At 24.6% G+C, this 20,105-nt stretch overlaps 1 protein-coding gene and 1 long non-coding RNA gene across 8 annotated transcripts in view; both read left to right on the top strand.

Moving 5' to 3' along the window:
* Positions 1-15: 15 nt before the first annotated feature.
* Positions 16-3,265, top strand: LOC122509475. The gene is made up of 3 exons (XR_006302360.1): positions 16-61; positions 523-682; positions 3,134-3,265. It is a non-coding gene; the product is annotated as an uncharacterized LOC122509475 (long non-coding RNA).
* Positions 3,266-8,345: 5,080 nt separating this feature from the next.
* Positions 8,346-20,105, top strand: part of LOC122509537 (tyrosine-protein phosphatase 99A) — a 745,329-nt gene continuing 733,569 nt past the window's right edge. For 6 of the 7 annotated variants that reach the window (XM_043623697.1, XM_043623696.1, XM_043623694.1 and 3 more), the window contains exons 1-2: positions 8,346-8,508; positions 11,099-12,483. In XM_043623697.1, coding sequence (XP_043479632.1) covers positions 12,348-12,483 — 136 coding nt within the window. In that variant the 5' untranslated portion in view covers positions 8,346-8,508; positions 11,099-12,347. Of the gene's footprint in view, positions 8,509-10,715; positions 12,484-20,105 lie in introns of those variants that run through there. The other variant, XM_043623691.1, reaches the window with a different exon arrangement.

Genomic DNA, 20,105 nt, shown 5'->3' with positions numbered 1-20,105 from the left:
TCATTCCTGTTGAAAAGATGATGGCGTCGGTTTGGAACTCCGAATTTTTCCTCGGAAAAAGGTAATCATTTCTCTTTTAGATAAAATATTCTTGGCTTTACTTGTTATTTTCCATGTGGGAAACGATTATTTATAATTATTTTCTCATGGGAATACCGATTGATTGTGAAAATGTGAGATATGTGTTTCGGTCTCTGATTGCCATGCTCTCGGCAATGTCGTTCTTGAGAATCTATCACAATCGACAGAATCGGTCAATTTTGTCTAAAAATTTTTACATCCGGTTTGTATTTAATGCTTTTCGAAAGTAATATACGTTCTAGTTATCATTTATCTGGATATTTTGTCTTTAATGCGAATATGATGTGAAAATTTTTTGACATGGCGATTTTTTAAAAATGGCTGCCGGCAAATTTTTGCACGCAGTCGGTATTTGGAAAATGGCAATAGGGAACTTATCGACAGCATCTCACATGATAAGTACAATTGTTTTTAACAAAAAATGTGATTTTAATGTTGCAGTTTTCCCTCAAAGCCAAAATGGATGAAAAAATGTGTTGAGTTTTCGCAATACTATAGACAATTCGATCTTTTCGAAAGGTTAATTTTCTCATTTCCCAAATAACCTGTTTTGGTTCCGTGGAGTGGGAATTTTTAATGTTAAATGGGAATTCGCATAGTGGTGAGTATTTTTTTTTTTATTGATGTTTTTTTATCATTTGTCGTTAATTACCTTTTGATTTTTTCAACAAGGGGATAAAATGTTAACGAGTGTAGTAATTTGAATGGAATATGTATTTTTTTGACAATTTTATTTGCAATTAAGTAAATAGTGAGTAATTTTATTAGGATATAATGGCAACTGCTTCGGGATTTAGGGACTCGGTCTTTTTGAAAGGTTAATTTTCATAATTTCCAAAGAACCTGTTTTGGTTAAGTGCGGAAATGGAAATTTGATTATTAACCCAAAGAAGGGATCTCCGGGGACTTATGTCTTGAAGTAGTTTGTCACAGCAGAGGGAACTGATTTTAGAAATAAGAAACAAAGAACTTTCTATGCAAATAATTTTAATAATAATAATTATTATTATTATTATCATAACCTAAAAATTCTTTTATTTCCAGCAAAGTTTGTCCTCCTATTTTTTAATAGTTTCAATTATTATAACCTAAAAATTCGGTTTTTTTAAGCAAAGTTATTCTTCATTTTTTAATAGTTTTAATTATTATAACCCAAAAATTCTTTTGTTTTCAGGAGAGTTAATCTCCCATTATGTAATAATTTTAATTTTCTAAATATTTGTCTTTTTCTTGCAAAAAGAAAATAAAGTAAAATTTTGTTTGATTATATTTATCTCTTTTTTTTTAATGAAAAAATTGCAACTGTTAACTAGAAATAGTTTATATTTTGCGAAAGTTTTTTCTAATTAAACATTTTTTTCTTTCAAAAATGCCAAATTGGTTTTTTAGCTAAAAAATAAAATTTCTGATTGTCTTTTATATAATAAAAGAATTTATTTAAATTTTCCAGTTTTAAATTTATTTAAACAATTTATTTAAAACCAAATAAAAAAAACATTTAATCATTCATTAATAAAAATTTTTTTGAGACATTTTTTGAAACTTATTGTTATTTAATTAAATAATTTGTAAACATATTTACAAACAAATAAATGTAATTTTAATTTTCTATTGTCTATCATGTAAAAGACCCAACAATTTTTTTAACTACAGAAAAGAAATATTAAATTTAACTTTTCCTATAAGACATTAGAAGATTTTTTATTTTTAAAATTACAAAAATCAAGTTTTTTTTTTATTTTTTTGGACATTTAACTGAATTAAAATATTATCTTCAAAAAAATAGGGGAATGTAGTCAAGGTTGGCCTACTGTCTAGGTAGGCCACTCGCGTTTTTTTGTCAAGTTCACTAGCGCCACCTACGCGCATTTTTGTCGAAGCTTGTCTTAGTGAAACCTAACTTTTTGTTCAATTACATTTTCGGAAAATCGAAAATTGTGTTTTCTGTGACGTCGGTACAAAAAAAGCTCAAAAAAAGTTTTGTGCATAATGTGAAAAACCATTAATAAAAGATAAAAAACAAATTGAATCGTCAAGGCAAGTATGCAGAAAATTTGTGGGACTCATGATTGAAAGAAAAACAGTAAAAAATCGAATCCCGAAACGTATTTCTTTTTGTTTACAACAATTCGGTAATGTTACTTACTGTCAAGGTCGGCCACTATGTGTTTAAAATGCGCAAAGTTGAGGACGAGCTACTTCATTTGCAAAAACTGCAATTCTGTATAACTCATAATATAATTGATCATCTTATTAATATTTTTATTTAATTTTATTAATATTTTAGTGCAAAACTTTTTTTTATTTATATTTATTTTTTTATATTGTTTATTGTTATTATTTTGTTATTTCATTAAGTTACAAACTGTAAACAATAAAGAATCAATTTTCCGTAACTCCAAACATGTTATTTTATTTTTTAACGATTAATGCCCTTTGAATTTTAAACATGGCCGACCTTGACTGTAATGGCCAACCTGGACTACAAATTTTTTTTTTTTTAAATCTTTATAACTTTTTCATTTTTAAACCTGTCAATTTACTTTGTACAGAAAAAATGTTCCTATTAAACAGGACTTTCCAACCATATACTTCAATTGTCCAAATTCATTTTTAAAAAAAAGTTATAAACAAAAGTCAAAAAGGTGGCCGACCTAGACTATGTTCCCCTACATTTTAGTCATAAATTAATTATCCAGTTTTTATTATTAATTATTTCGTTTTATTATTATACACTTTATTATTTTTGTCATTAATCAATTAAATTAATTAATGAGTTTAAGTTTTTTAGTATATTATTACTAAATAACAATTTTATTTCTATAAAGAAATTTTTTTCGATTTTTTGAATATGATGGAAAAATTAAAAAAGAAAAACAATTATCTTTTTTAATAAGACCTTTTTTAATACTTCAGTCTTATTAAAAAAGATCATTGTTTTTCTTTTTTAATTTTTCCATCATCTTCCAAAAATCACAAAACATTTCTTTATAAATATTATAATAAAAGGAAAAACTATTTCAAATAACAATTTTATTTATTTATTTTTCAGTGCCATCTCTTTGGGAACAGGATTAAAAGTCGAATTTAAAAAGGATTGAGTGAGTTTTTAATTTTTTTTAACTATCATCTCAGTAAAAATACAGTTGATAGTCAAATTTAAAAAATATAAATTCAGTGCGTGTTTTTAAAAAATATTTGAATCGCAGTAAAAATTTGAATTAACGTTAAAGTTAACATTAAATTAATTAATTAAAGTTAAAAATTAAAGTAAAAAAGAAATTAAAATTAACTATAAGAAGTAAATTAAAAATTTATCTGCAACAATAATTAATTTTATTATTATTAGAATATTTCGATTCCTCAAAAAGGAAGATTTTTTCCATAAAAATTAAATGATCGTAATAACTTATTCTACATTCTTTTCTATTTCATTAAATTTAGATCGTGACAGATGATGATCCACAAGTTTTGAACGTTCAAATGAACGAAACACTTTTTATTAGAAATATTTTTATAAATTACTGTTCGCAATAAAAATTAAAAACTTAAATTTTACACTTAGAAACTTTATAATTCAATTTTCTTCATATCAACAAAAAATTATTGTAATAAATATTTAAATTAAAGAAGAAATAAATAAATTTCGTTCATTTGAACGTTCAGAACTTTAGGATCATGACAGATGCCGAGTTTTAAATTATGAAAACAACTTATTAATTTAAAAGTGAAGTTTTGAAATTTTATTAATTCAGATTGTTTTTTACATTAAACTGTTCTACTTTTTTTGTGCATTTTATCGATTCAAATATTTTATATCGGGAAAACGGACCTTTGTCTTCAAGAAAGAAGAAAAATATTTCGTCGTCTACTGAATTCTCTTCTTCGCTTCCAAAGAAGGTTAGTTTTTATTTATTCGTCATTTTTTACTCAAAGGTAAATTGTTGAACTATATTTATAAACTTGTTTTTGAAACGAATGTTTTAATTTTGAAACATAGTGCTAAACAGTTCAAGTATTTGATATTTTCCAAATACTTAAAAATTAAACAACTTAACACTATGTCCCCAGAAGGAAAATTATATCCCAACATACATATTTGCCTTTATCAATTTTTAAAAATTTGGATTTTAATTTTTTCCTTAACATTTTGTCAATAATTCAGATTCTAAATTATTGTTTTAGGAAAAAATATTTTGAAATTCAAATCAATTTAAATAATAGGTGTTTAAAAAAACTCAAGTTAACAGGCTTGTTTTCTAAAGAAGTTTATTTAACCGAATTGACTAAATTTTTATTTAATTCAATTGACATAAATTTTCATTCAATCATATTATTAATTCGTCAATTTGGAAGAACAAACATTCAACTAGATAAATCATTTTATTTCATTTTGGGACTGCGCTATTAGTTAATCGAAATTTAAGGAAAAAGTCATAAAAAATTTATTTATTCTTCTGCTGATTGTCGGCTATGATTACTTTTTTGAATTTTGAATTCAATTTATTTTGATGACTCAGATAATTCTTGGAATTGTTCTAGCAATAGCTTGGGACTATTTAAAAAAAATTTTGACTAACAATTGTTAGTAAACCGAAAATAAAGTTCGCTCAAAAAATAATTTTTCATCTTCTGCTGATTGTCGGCTGTGCGGTTACTTTTTTTGAATTGTGAATTAAATTAATTTTGATGATTCAGATAATTATTGGAATTGTTCTAGCAATAGTTTGGGACCAGTAAACTAATTTTTGACTAACAATTGTTAGTAAACAGAAGATAAAGTTAATTAATTTGATAGTAAAAAATCAGTCACTGATTCAAATATAGTATGTAAATAAATTTTAAAAAAATTATCGAATTAATAGAAATTTTGTGAAATTCAACTGAAAATAATTAAATTTGTTAAAGAATTTCATTAAAAACTTTAACAAATCGAATTTTCAAACTATTTTAATTGATAAATAATTGAATTTTATAAAAATTCACATTCTAATGTATTCATGTTTCTTAGTGCGAAGATTAATAATTAAAATTTTTATTAGTTAATTTAAAAATATACATTTCAAATTTTTTAATAAAATTAAATTTTCGCAAAGTTTATTTGAAAATTCTGAAAAATAAGATTTTTGAAATTTTTCAATTCTATTGTTTCAAGATAATTAAATTTTTATAAACAAATAATTGAAAAATTTTGAAATAATTGAAATTTATTTACATTCTATTAAAAATATATAAATTCTTTTAAAGAATTTTATTTAAATTTTTCGAAAATAATCAAGGGAAGTTAGTTACTGTAATTATAATTTTATTTAAAAAAATTTCTTCGCAATATATTCAATTATTTTCATAAATAGTAAAACTTATTGCAGAATTTCAATTATTTTTAATGCAATTTTAATCGAATTCCTCGAAAAATGTAATTATTCTTAAAATTTTTATTAAAATTCGTTGAAAGAATTCAATTATTTCTAGAAACTGTAAAAAATTCTTGTCTAGAATTCAATTATTTCCATAAAATATAGCAAAATTCTTCAGATTTACTAAATTCTTTTGACCATTATTTTTAAAAAAAATTCTTCACAAGAATTCAAGTATTTTCATAAATTTCCATAAAATTCTAAAAAAAGCAATTCAATTATTTTCAAACGTAATAAAATTCTTCGCAGAAATTCAATTATGTTTAAAATTTTTTTTATATTCTCCTCAAAATTTCAATTATTTTCATAAATAATTAAATTGTTCTCCACAATTCAATTGTTAATCAAAAATTTTAATAAAATTCTATGAAAACATTTAATTATCTTTATAAATAATAACATTCTTTTAAAGGATTCAATTATTTTTATAAATACTAAAATTCTTGACAGAAAGTCAATTAGTATCAATAACATTTTAATAAAATTGAATTAATCAACGTTTCAATTACAATTATGAACAGACAAGATTATTTAAATTTTTTTTAAAATTCTTTGTTTAATTTAGTTAATTTCCAAAATTTTAATTAAAAATATTCAGGGTTGCCACAGGTCAGGGAAGTCAGGGAAAAGTCAGGGATTTTTACTAAAAATACTGGAAAAAATTGAATTTTTAAAATTCATGAGAAAACTTTGAATTTTTTTCCTTTTTGCCTCGTAAATTATAAAATTTCCTTGAATTTTAATACAAAACCTTCAATTTTTTCAATTTCTGACAATAATTTCTTTTTAAATAACTTAATTTTTCAAAAACTATCATAAAATTATTACTTATAAATTATTTTATAAATAATTTTTACAGTTTTCATAAATACTAGATTGATAGAAGAATTTCAGTTAAAAATACTAAAAAAAATTGGATTTTTGGAAAAGTTACAAATGATTACAGAAATTCAATTATTTTTAAAAGTTACAAAAATTCTTCGCAAAATTTCAATTATGTTCAAAAATAAAAAAAAAAATTCTCGTCAAAATTTCAATTATCTTTATAAATAAAAAAATTCTTCATCGAAATTCAATTATTTTTAAAAATTTTAATAAAATTCTTGTTAAAATTCCACAGGAATTCAATTATTCAATATTTAATAAATTTCTTTGAAATAATTTAATTATTTTCATAAGTAATAAAATTTTCACAGGAATTCAATTATTTAAAATACAAAATTTCATAAAATTTTTCGAAAAATATCAATTATATAAAAAGATTTTTATAAAATATTTTCATGAATTCAATTATTTTTATAAATAATAAAATTCTTCACCGAAATTCAATAACTTTTATAAACTTGAATAAAATTCGTTGTAAGAATTCAATTATTTATATAAACTTGAATAAAATTCGTTGGAAGAATTAAATTATTTTAAAAATAATAAAATTCTTCGCAGAAATTCAATTATATTCAAAAATTAAAAAAGAAATATTGTCAAAATTTCAATTATCTTTATAAATAATAAAATTCTTCATTGAAATTCAATTATATTTAAGAATTTTAATAAAATTGTTGTCAAAATTTCGTAGGAATTCAATTATTTAAATTTTAATAAATCAATTCAAAATAATTCCATTATTATAAAATTCTTTATGAGAATTCAATTTTAACAAACATTCAATTATTCAATAAATTATTTATTTTTTAATTTAAATAATAGAATTTTTTAGAATTTTCTAATAAAAGTTAATTTAAAAATGAATAAACGAATAATCGATTTATTATTATTTATAAAAATAATTGAATTATTGCAACGAATTTTATTACATTTTTTTTAAATTATTGAATTTTTTTGTGAAATTGTACTTCTTGTAAAAATAATTGAATTCTTGCGAAGGATTTTTTTAGGATTTTTGTAAATAATTAACTTATTTTAAAAAATTTTATTTTATTTTTTATTTTATCACTCCGAGTCTTCGACTCGGAGTGATCGTCTTCTTCATGTTTTGTAATAATATTCTTATAAGTTGTTAAATTTCAAAAAGGTTTAAATTTGAATATTTTGAAGAATTTTAATTCCTACAGAAAAATAATAATGATTAAATATTTATTTAGGAAAGAAGTTATTGATGTTTTTGAATAGTTTTACATTTAAAGAAATTCGTTATTAAATGTAATGGAACATTTTTTTTTTCAGTAGGTATTTAATTATTTTTAGAGTGAATCAGAATATTCCTTAGTGTCAAAGAGAAAGTCAAAATTTTGTCTGGAATTCAGGGAACAGTCAGGGAAAATGAAAATTAAATTTTTGTCGCAACCCTGTTGATTGAAATACAATTTTTCCCCGAATGAATACCTTTAGAAGATTGCAGTATCGTCATATTAAAAAAATTAGCCTTTGCTCAAGTGATGTTATCTAAATAAACGTCGTCAGAGATCACGAAGTATCTAGCCAAGCTGACAACAAAGAAAAGTATAAATAAAAAAAAAAGAAAAAAAAAAAAAATGCTACATAGCTGATGACTCCTTCCATTCTTGACATCGTCACCACGAGTAACATGATCTCTTTACTCTTCGAAGCCCACATCAGCCCCCTTGCCCCACCCCACCGTGACTCCCTTTCGTTAACCCCGACCCAAAGATTCAAAGACACCCATGCGCTCGCGCGCTACCCCCTGTGTTCCATCATGCGCATGAAGTCCGTTGCTGGAAGACTAAAGGTTGGGAGGATGGGGTTGAAAAGCGCGCGGGAGGGGATATGGAATGAGGAAAACGGGGTTTGGTGAGGGTTGGGTGTTTCATGTGTGAGGGGTGGTGGGTGTCAAGGGGCAATGGTGAAGTTTCTCAACGCTCGATGGCGTACCAGTGCGGATCGTGATTCCGCGGGACGCGCAGCGTCGCGACGCTCCTGTTACCAAATTCCTCTAAATAAAGGATAATTTTTGCGCATATAAAAAAAATTTTTGAAAAATTATTCTAGTTGTATCGTGAAATTGAATTAATGTTCTCGTTTCTTCATTGAGGTGTTTAGAATTTTTTGGAGGATTATTGTTAATTTTTTTTTATTTTAGTGGTAATTTTTGTTTAGTTAGTTAATTAATTTTTTTTTGTTTTTTTAATGGCTTCTTTTTTCTTCTTTGACTCTTTTTGTGCTCTGATGTTACTACTGAGATTTTTGTATCACCTTTTTTTTTGGTTTTTATACTTTTTTTCCTGAATTTTTGGTTCTCCACTTTGTTTTATAGTTCTCCAATTATTTCTTTAGGAAGTCTTTATTCTTTTCTTGTTTATTTTTTCTTTGTTTTCTGGTTTTAGTTCACTGATCTCTTTTTTATTCTTTGGATGGATCTAAATTTTTTGTGGTGTTCTCCAAGTTTGGTCCCTATTGGTTTTTTTCTACTTTTCGAAATTTTGGTTTTACAGTTTTCTTGAGACTATCAAATTGATACCAAAATGGATCAAATTGATACCAAAAGTTTGGATTATGATTCAATCCATCTTTTTGGTATCAATTTGTTGCAATTTGATACTTTTAAGTTAACAGTGTTTACATTTTCGTTTGGTTCTCAAAATCTTCTTTGATTTCAAATTTTTTTCTATTTTCAAGTTTTTCTGGTGGTTCTCCAGTTTATTTGTTGCTTTTACGTTCTGTTTTGGTTGTCAAAAATTTTGTTGTCTCCATATTTTTGGTTTTCTGTCTCACAGTTTTTGGAGAACTGTTCTTGATTCTATGTTCTACGCTAAATTTTTTATTTTCTTTCCATCTTGTTTTCAATTTTTTTTGTTTTGTCGGTTTTTGATTATTTTTGGTTTCGGTTCTCCAGTTTTTGGAGAACTTTTCTTGATTTTATGTTCTCCACTAAAATTTTTTATCTTCTTTCTCTTGTTTCCAAATTTTTCCTTTCCTTGCTTAATTTTTGTTTCGTTTTTGTTTTCTTTTCGTCTTTTTATCGTTTGCTTATCGTTTTCTTATAGTTTTCTTTTCGCTTTCTTTTTTATTCTTTTCGTTTTCTTTGGATTTATAAAAGGATTTATATTTCCCGTTGTTTTTTTTTTCTTTTGGTTTCACTACGGTTTTTCTTCTTCGTTTCCTTCTTTTCCACTATTTTTTCTGTTCTCGTCTGACTTTTTTTTTTCTTGAAGTTCCCCGAGGCTTTTTCTTCTTTTTCTCGTTCTCCAACTCCCTTGATCTTTCGCGCTACATTCATCTTGCGCAACGATATCTTCGGTTATGGTTGAGGCACACCGAGGCTTCCGGAGTGCGGATATCTTGATTTGAGATGTCCAAAAAAGAGAGAAAAACGGGGGATTTTCAAGTTTTCTGCAATTCTTGCCTTCACTTGTCTGTGGAATACAATAAAGAATAAATACACCGAAAACTTTTTCTTTTGTCCAGCAAGTTTAGTAGCTTACATTCCGAAACTGTTTATATTTCTTTTCCTCTCGAAAAGAATCTCTCGTCTTGAATATCAACATCTTTTTTGAAAAATGTTAAAAATTAGAAATTTTGCACTCTGAATTTGAATTTTATAAAAATTCCACCATTTGCCTGTTTTTCTGTCTTCGATTTTTATTTTTCGTTAATTTGAAGTTTTCAAGTCATAGTTTTTCTAAGGATATCAAATTGAGAAAAAAAAACGAATCAAAATGTTGCTTCGCAACACTTTTGATTCATTTTTTGTCTCAATTTGATATCCTTTGAAAAACTGTGGTACTGAATGAAAGTTATTTTTGTTCTAATGACTTTGACCTAATTAACGTTAAAGACATTTTAATTATTCTTTAATTTAATTAATTGGACTGTTATTAAGTTAATTAAATTAATAACATTGAATTAAGTTAATAATTTATTACATCTAATTAAATACTTATTAAATCTATTTATAAACTTATTAAATCTATTTAAAAACTTATTAAATTAATAATTTATAAATTTCATAATTACGTCCAGAAATAATAAATTTATTATAATTATCGTTTAAATCGAACAAGAGATTTTCTTTTTGGTCTCTTTTTTACTTTCTCCGTTCTTTTTTCTGCCCTAAATTGTAACTTTTATCATTTTTAGTCTAGTGGGATTTTTTTTAAACTGATGCGGAGCAATCCGATTAAATGTGAAATTCACTCATTCGAGTTTAGAGAGTAGAAATTTTTCGAGTTGATTTGCTTCATAGTCGAAACCCCGCGTAATTAAAATGTCTCGAGATGAATCATGCTAAATGAGTCCCTTTCAATTGAGTCTCCCATTAAGCAAATCAATGGAAGGAGGAGGGGGATTCCTTCGCAATTGAAAATAATTCCGTTGCGGCCTCTCCCAGTGTCAGAATTCATTAATATTTATATCAGTATTTGTAGTCGTGAAATGAAAACATTTACGAAAAATATTCATTAGCAGATTTCTTGAAGACTTTACTTTCTGTACTCTGCATTTTTATTGGTGGATTTTTTTTTTTGAGAATGAAAATACGATTTTGCTAATTGGGTTTTAAGTTCAAAACTTGTATAATGGAGGAGGGGAAATAAAAGAAAAAAGAAGGAAAGAAGGAAATTAAGAAAGTAGAAAATGAAGAAACGAGAATAAGTTTGATTTTAAATCTGCGAAACATTTTTCAGCGTCCAAATAAGAAAGTTTGTTTCCCTCTTGTCGATAACGAGGATAATAGCGGAAAAAAGTGATTTCAAACGTGAAACGTTTAATAAAAGTGACAAATAAAAAAAAAGAAGAAAAAGAAGAGAGGGAGAAACTTTGGTGAATGTGAGACGACTTTTCCCCAGGCTCTCCTTTCTTCTTTCACGAGTGAAATTAGTCATTCGCAACAAGTGTATCGTATCGTTGATATAACGACTCACCGAGATCAGCGACTTTGCCGCGCATGGATAATTAACCTATATGCACTTTCTCTCTTGTTTATGCTCCCATTTCCTGTTTCTCTCTTTCTTTCTCCTCTCACCACCCCCAAAGCACCCACGCTTGTATCGTACAATTGAAAATCTCGTCCATCGATGATATTCCCAACAGGACAGCGCGATTAATTTCGCAAAAAGCTCCTCCCTCTCCTTCCCTCAAATTTTCAAACCCAACCTCTGCTCAATCGAATCTCATCAACTTTTAATCATGGAAAAGCCCTTTAATACATGCGGTATCATCATTCAGGCATGATATTCAGCAAAAGTTTTCGCGATGAATACAAAAAACTGATTCAAATGGTTCTAAATAAGAATACACTGTTGAATAGAGTTGGTTTTATTATCCAAATGTCATTAGGAATTTGCTTCTAATACACGTGGGAATTTTTTTGTGCCTCTTTTTTGTTCCTTTCTCGATGTGGAAAAAGAAGAAAAATTTGTGCGGTTTCTGATTGAAGAAAACTTCTATAGTCAAATTTTGCCAATTTCAAAGGAAGACTTTTCTCTAGGAAAATAGAATTGTTTTCTTTCCCAGAGGAAAAGTGTTTAGAAAAGTGTTTTTTCCGAAAATCTGTATATTAATGAATTAAATGTGAAAGAAGAAGAGATCGGTGATTGGACCGAGAAATTAAATTTAAGTGCAGTTTTGTTTTTATAACAGTTTGTGGGTTTTAATAAAGAGACTGTGTTTGGACTTGTTAAAAATTGAAATTGGGAAGAAGGGACCTAGTTGTTGTTTGAAAAGGGACAATTAGCGTGAGACTTTGAAACAATAGTGTGAGTGCAAATGAATTCGGTGAATAATGTGAGCCACATTGGTCGGAACCTTGTGCTTCCTGACTTGGGCAAGCAAACGCAAATGTACAGCCGTGCATTCGTTCATTTAAATACGTTAGAATGTGAGGCACTCTACCGGAAGAACCCTCACACGTCGAATCGGTGTTGATAAAATTAAATGATGGTTCACGTTTCACGTCGACGAGAGTGTAATAAAACTTCCGTCAGCATGGATGCCTGTAAACATAGAGGGATTATCTATGCTTATTTCGTCTGGTTAATCATCGACACCGTTGCTGCCGGTCGTATTTTCGGTGAGAGAAACGCTATAAAAAAAAGAAATTATTACACATTTTTATTATTTTTTTTTGCGTTGGAAATTGTGGTTTTTTACGATATTTTTTTTGTCTCTCTTTTTTTTTTTTAATAAAAACCGAAAATGTAATTTTTCTCTGCAAAAATTGATATTGCTGAAAAAGAAATTATTGGGGAAAACTTGATATTACTGAAAATGAAATTGTTAGCAAAAAATTACTGAGTTTTCATAAAAATTATAATTAATTGCTCCCTTAATTTGAATCAATTAAAAATCATGTTTTTATACAACTGACAATCAGTGACTGACTTTTTACTTCTGAATCAGTTAAAAATAACTGATTTTCAGTAAAAATAAGTGAAAAATTAGTTAAACTTGACTAATTGCATCAGTCAGACAAAGTTTTTATTTTATTATTATTATTATTATTATTATTATTATTATTATTATTATTATTTATTATTATTATTACACGAAAAAATTTTACTTGTCGGTTATCAAATAAATAATCTGTTATCAAATAAATATTTACTTTAATCAAATAAGTTTCATTTAAATCAAATAATTTGTACTTATTTCAACAAATAATTTCAGTATTCGAAATAAATACCATTTAATTGATTTAAATAGAAATTATCTGATTCAAGTATAAAATATTTATTTGATAATAGACTTAATTTATTTATTTGATTACTTAATTTGTTATTCGAATTAAATAATTTTTTTTCAGTGTAGTTACTCTAAAAAAAAGATATATTTGATTCAGAATCAACTAAACATTTTATTTGTTTCAAAAAAGTTTTATTTAGTTAAAATAAGATTTTATTTGTGTCGAATTAAATTTTTATTTAAAACATATAATTTAGTATAGGCTTTGAGAAAACAATATTTTTATCTAACTAAAATAAATTATCTTTTATTATATTTCTATTTTTATTACTATATTTGAATCAATAAATTACATTTTGCTACAAAATTAGTTTATTAATTTATAGTATTAAATTCGAAAACTAATTTTGTAACAAAATGTCAATTTATTATTACCTATACAAATTTAGTTTTTTTAATTAAATAATTAAATTAAAAAACTAATTAGTAATTCGAAATACGATTTTTAATTTAAATTATTAAATCAAAAAATGAATTTTGTTGCAAAATGTCAGTTATTCTTTCAAATATTAATATTTTCAGCATAAAAATGATTTAAGTTGAATATTATTAAATATTTAACGTTTTATCAATTTTGTATTTTTAAATTATTTCACTGAAAATAGAAATAAGCGGCATATTTTCGTTGGCAATATTCAGAATAGTAATGTTTAAATTAATCATTTTTAAAAAATTTCCAACCAGTAAAATTGTGAATAATGAAAAGTTGATAATTTTTTGTATAAGAAACTTTAATTAAAATATCGATTGAAAATTGAAGATTTAAATGTTTAAAATAAGTTGAAGTTTAAATTTAAGTTTAAAAATATATTTTTATTTAAAAACTCTTACTCTTAAAGTTGAATGTTATACTGCATTATTAAAGAATGTGTAATATTCTTAAAATTCACCTCAGGAATCGATTTTCTTTTTCTATTTCGAGCAATATGTAATAATTTGATTAAATATATTTTTATAATTTGAAAAAAATTATAATCGGTCATTTTTTTCCAATAAAACTTATTAACTTAAAAAAAACTTTCTATAAAATAAAAAATTGGTTCATATTGTTTTTAGTATAATTTAATTTAATGTTAATTAATTTAAAATTTAAATTTAATATTTCGTGAAAGCTAGATTTAAGAAAATTTAAATTATTGATACATGTCAAGTGTTTGGCTATTTGTATTTCAAAGTTGAGCATCTCACTTTAAATTTCAAGAAAAAAAAAATTAAATTTCATATGTAGTTTTATCTCAGTTTTTTTTAAATGAAAAATTAATGGAGAGACATATTAAATCTGGTAATATTGAAAAATTTATTTTTAATACAATGCTTTAAAAACTGAATATTTATAATTGAATTATATGCGGTACGTTCAACTTTGATTAAATAACAAAAGCCGAATAAGTTTAATTGGTGAAATTTGTCGAGATCGTGAATATCAAATTTTTTCATTTGATAATTTTTGTTATTTCTTTTTATAAATCGTAATTGGAGAAAATTATGTTTGAGTTGAAATATTTATTAAAATTTTTGTGCGAATATAATTTTTAATTCTTTATTAATGTTTAAAAAAATTGAAGACTGGTTTTGATTTCCTAGCTATAAATATTTACTCATTTAATTCAAATTAGGCGACAATTAGATTATTTAAATAGCACGAAGTCAGTTAATGATTCATATAATTTATTATTTATTTTAAATTCAATTATTGTTTATATTTTTTTCTACTTTAAATTTATTTTTATACTTATTTCTATTTATTTATTTTTATTTCTAATGAAGTAAGTACGTTGAATGTAAATAGTAATGGAGTAAAAATTAATTAGGTAAAATATCAAGTATTTTGTTTATAATAAGCTTTATTTCTTATATAAAATAATTTTATAAAATCTTCTTTAGATTTTGTTAAAGTCTAATAAACTTTCTTTTCATTAATTTATTTATAACTAATATAATTTTTTAACTAAATAGTCAGACAGTATTTTAGAGGTTGGGGGCGTAAAAATATATTGTTTAATAAATTGAAAATTTTATGAATATTTAGAATTTATTTTTAAAACGTTTTTCTATCGACAAAAATGACTTTTTGATTTATATTTTCTTGGAAGAAAGATTACTATGGTTTATAAATCGATATCAGTATTATCAATCATCTTTATGGATATCACATAATTTTGATGATATATTAGGTTATCATTTTTGATTCGCAAGATGAATTTTTATTTCGACGGTTACAATATTTGGCATTTGAAGAATATCCCAACTCGAATGGGGAGAGATTGTATTTGAAGATATTACTTGAAAAATTGTTTTTATACGTGATGCTCCTTGGGAAGCATCAGTAGTCTCGTTTTCATCTAAATACGTATACCAGGTGAAAAATGCAAAAGATTTTCTCCTTTTAGATTTTCATCTTACCTGCGCTCTATTCTTGTCTTTTACTCTTTTATTTTATTTTTCTTTTTAATTATTGACACTGCATATTTTTCACTCTCTTTTCCTCTTGGGAATATAATTGAAATTCTGCTTCTTATAGTTTCTTTTTACCAATATTATTTGAGTTATTAATAAGGAGTTGCTTTTGGAGTCTTGTAATTATTAATAAATTATTTAATTTATTATTCAGTTTAGCTTCAATGGTGGACGAAATTTATTTTTGAATTCATTAAATAGTAATTTAGTTTTCTTATGAGAGATCGAATTTTCTGGTATATTTTTATGTTTGTAGAGTTGAAAGTATTTTTATTGTGTACGGAAAAAAACGAATGTATTGTAACTTTTGCTATTTTCATAGTAAAACTTACACTGATAGAAATTTCTTCACAGTTTTGTCAATTTTTACTATTTTTGGAGTAAAATTTTCTACGAAAGAAGTAGATTTTTGTAAAAATTAGTGAACGTTGCTTCGCAATTATTTTCATACGTTTTTTGTCTCAATTTAATATCCTTAGAAAAACTGTGCAAAAAATGATTAAACTGTGCAAAAAATGATTAAGATACTCAAAAAAATGTTCTATTGCATCTATTTACGAATTTCTTTAATTGTAAAATTATTCGAAAACATTAAATAGTTTTATTTAAAATAAATATTTAATCATTATTATTTTTTCATTTCTATTCAATTATAATTTTCAAGAATTTTTAAATATAAACAATTATTTTTAATAATTTTTTACATCTTTTTTGAGAATTTTCACTTTTCATTTATTTATTTTACTTTAACTGAAATTAATTTTTAAATCAATTTTTATTAGAAAATTCTACGAGAATTAAATTATTTAAATGCAAAATAAATAATTGAATGTTTCTTAAAATTGCGTTCTTATAAAGAATTTTATCAATAAATTTTTAAACAATTAAATTTTTTCTACGAATTTTAATTGAATTTTTAAGAATAATTGAATTCTTTTAAGGAATTAAATTAAAATTGAACTGAAAAAAATTGAATTTCTGTGATAAGTTTTATTATTTATGAATTAAATAATTGAATTTCTAAGAATAAATTTATTATTTATGGAAATAATTAAATCCCTGAAAAGAATTTTCATATTTATTAAAATAATTAAATTATTGCGAACAATTTTACAAAAAAATTTAAATAATGGTTTTTTAAAAAATTTTTATGCGAATTCTATTTTAAATAATTGAATTCCAGTAAAATTTTTATTATTTTAGAAAACAATTTAATGTTCGTGTAGAAATTTATCAAAATTTTTTTTTTAATATTAGAAATTTGTCATGAAATTTATTAACATTTTTGAAAATAATTGAAATTCGGCGAACAATTTTGCTATTTATAAAAATATAGTTCAAATGTTAACGGGAATTTTTGTTGTTGAAATTTTTAAAAATAATTGAATTTCTGCGAATTTTATTACTTTTGAAAATAATTGAATTCTTGTGATGTAGATTATTATTTATCAATATAATTGAATTTTGAAATGAATTTCATTAACATTTCTGAAAATGATTGCATAGATTTTCTAAGGATATCAAATTGAGACAAAAAACGAATCAAAACGTTGCTTCGCAACATTTTTGATTCGTTTTTTGTCTCAATTTGATATTCTTAGAAAAACTGTGTGAGTTTCTGGAAAGAATTTCTCTATTTATCAAGATAATTGAATTCTTTTGAAAAATTGCGAATTTAAATTAATTTCAAGTACATTAAAGTACCTTGAATTTAAAGTATTGAAATTATTATCGTATATTTTTAACTAAACAATTATTTTTAATAATTTTTTACAAAGTTCTTTTGGGAATTAATTTTCAATTTTCATTTATTTATTTTACTTTAATTCAAATTAATTTTTAAATCAATTTTTATTAGAAAATTCTACGAGCATTAAATTGTTTAAATACAAAATAAATTATTTATTGAATAATTGAATTTTTTTAAATTGAATTCTTATAAAGAATTTTTTCAACAAATTTTAAAATAATTAAATTTTTTCTACGAATTTTAATAAAATTTTTAAGAATAATTGAATTCTGTTGAGGAATTCGATTACAATTGTACTGAAAAAAAAATTTGAAACTCTGTGAGAAGTTTTATTATTTATCAGCATAATTGAATTCCTAAGATAAATTTATTATTTATAAAAATAATTAAATCCCTAAAAAGAATTTTAATATTTATGGAAATAATTGAATTTTTGACAACAATTTTACAACAAAAATTTAAATAATGGTTTTTTTAAAAAAATTTTATACCAATTCTATTTTATTTAATTGAAGTCCTGTGAAATTTTTATTATTTTAGAAAATAATTTAATGTTGGTGTAGAATTTTATAAAAAAAATTTTTTAAATAATAGAAATTTGTCATAAATTTTATTAACATTTTTGAAAATAATTGAAAAAATTTGGAGAAAAAATTTGTTATTTGTAAAGATAATTAAAATGTTGACGAGAATTTTTTTTTTGTTGAATTTTTGCAAATAATTGAATTTCTGCGAAGAATTTTAGTAATTTTGAAAATAATTGAATTCTTGTGATTTGATTTGATATTTTTAGATAAACTGTGATTTTCTAGAAAGAATTTCGATATTTATCAAGATAAGTGAATTTTTTCGAATAATTTTGTTAAAATTTTTGAAATAATATTTATTTATTTATTTAAGGAATAATATTAAATATATATTACAAGATTTAACTAATTTCAACTGAATAGAAATTAAATTTCCTGAACCTTTTATTTTTTTTTCAACTTTATATTTGGATGAAATAAAAAGTTTAGTAGGTCTGTGATTGAAATAAATCTTTTTTCTTGATGCACTTAGATTTAAAGTACGTTGAATTTAAAATATTGAAATTATTAGCGTATATTATATTACCAAAGATAATCTGTCTAGAAGATAAGAAAGTATCTTGAACTTATTGACTGAGATAACAACTTATAATAATAGAAATTTCACATATTCATAATTAGAGAGTATAGTAAGAATTATTATCTGGAATAAATTGTCGAGTTTAGTTTTCTTTTTTTACATTATATAGATGCATATACTGAATTGTAGTTTGAAATAGCATTTTCTTAAAAGGAAGCACCGATATATATGTGTAAATAAAAAAAAATATGTATATATATAGAGAGAGAGGATAATAATTGTCAATTCAAATATTGAAAAATAACTGTATTTCGTGACATGTTGAATATCTCATCTGGGTCACTAATTTATGTCGGTTTCCTTGGGTAAATTAATTTATGCAGATGTAGAGTATATTTACATTGGAAATTGGATTTACATTTCCTGAAATATACTCGTTCCGTTCGCAGTAGGTGGACGTTATATTCCGGATGGAGAGAACGACAGTCAATTGACCGTCGCGAAATTTGTATTCCAGTCAAGTCTCGTATCCTGATTGACCAAGCCCTCTCAATTCGATTCTGATTCAGTGCCGGGGATGTAAGGTATAAACGTTACGATCGCTCACTCGGCGCTGAAATGTCGACAAGATATTAGTCGTGAGAACTTGCAGTTGTGTGCATGTTATATGTGTGTATAAATGTGTATAAATGTGTATATATATATAAATTGTATATGTATATATATATAGATACAAAAACGAGTATAGAATTAGAAATACAAAAAAAGGAGAGAAAGAAATAGGAAATATATTAGGATTTTGAATAAGGGAGGGATTCCGTATAGGTAAGATCCAATTCATACATATATGTATATATGTTGATCTGGAGATGTATAGATGTATAGATATACAGATATATAGATATATTAGATACATATGGAAACTAGGGGAATGTAGCTTTCAAGGAACAGTGTATAGTTGATGCAAAGAGTACAAATCGATACATGTACTATTCGTGAACATTTTCGAGATGCTCCTCCAAAGTCTTCTTCTCTATCTCTCTCTCTCTCTCTCTGTATTTCGCTCTCGCTCTCTCTTTTTCATTTGAATGTACACATTGAGAGTATCTGCTCTAATCGGTTCGTGAAATTCAATTTCTCCCTGATACCAATGACTATACAGACCAACTCGATCGACGGAGAGCGATGGCCTTACCCTCGTCTTATTCACCAACGTTTCTTATCCTTGGCACTCACGAACTTTCCGAACCACACCAGCCGTGCAATTCCCGTTCTTGTCGACAACTTTCCCAAGGCATTAATATTTCATAAATTAAGAATAGTTTAACTTGAGAGAAAATTCAAATGACTGGTTGACTGTTTCTTTTTGGTTATTTTCATTTTTTGGGTTGATTTTTGCTTTCTTTGGTCGAATTTTGTTTTCTTGTTTAACAGGGTGGATAACAAATTCAGGGCTCGAACTATAGCTCCGTAAATCCCGTAAAGGTCCGTAAATTTGATTGAAAAAAGACGAAAGTTTGTAAATTAAACGATATAATTTGTAGAATTTTAGACAAACTACAAATGATTGGAGAAATTCAATTATTTTCAAAAGTAATAAAATTCTTCGCAGAAATTCAATTATGTTCAAAATTTTT

The sequence above is a fragment of the Leptopilina heterotoma genome, unplaced genomic scaffold (assembly GCF_015476425.1).
Source record: "Leptopilina heterotoma isolate Lh14 unplaced genomic scaffold, ASM1547642v1 Lhet_60, whole genome shotgun sequence".
NCBI lineage: Eukaryota > Metazoa > Arthropoda > Insecta > Hymenoptera > Figitidae > Leptopilina > Leptopilina heterotoma.
This window is presented reverse-complemented; position numbering and strand designations above follow the sequence as displayed.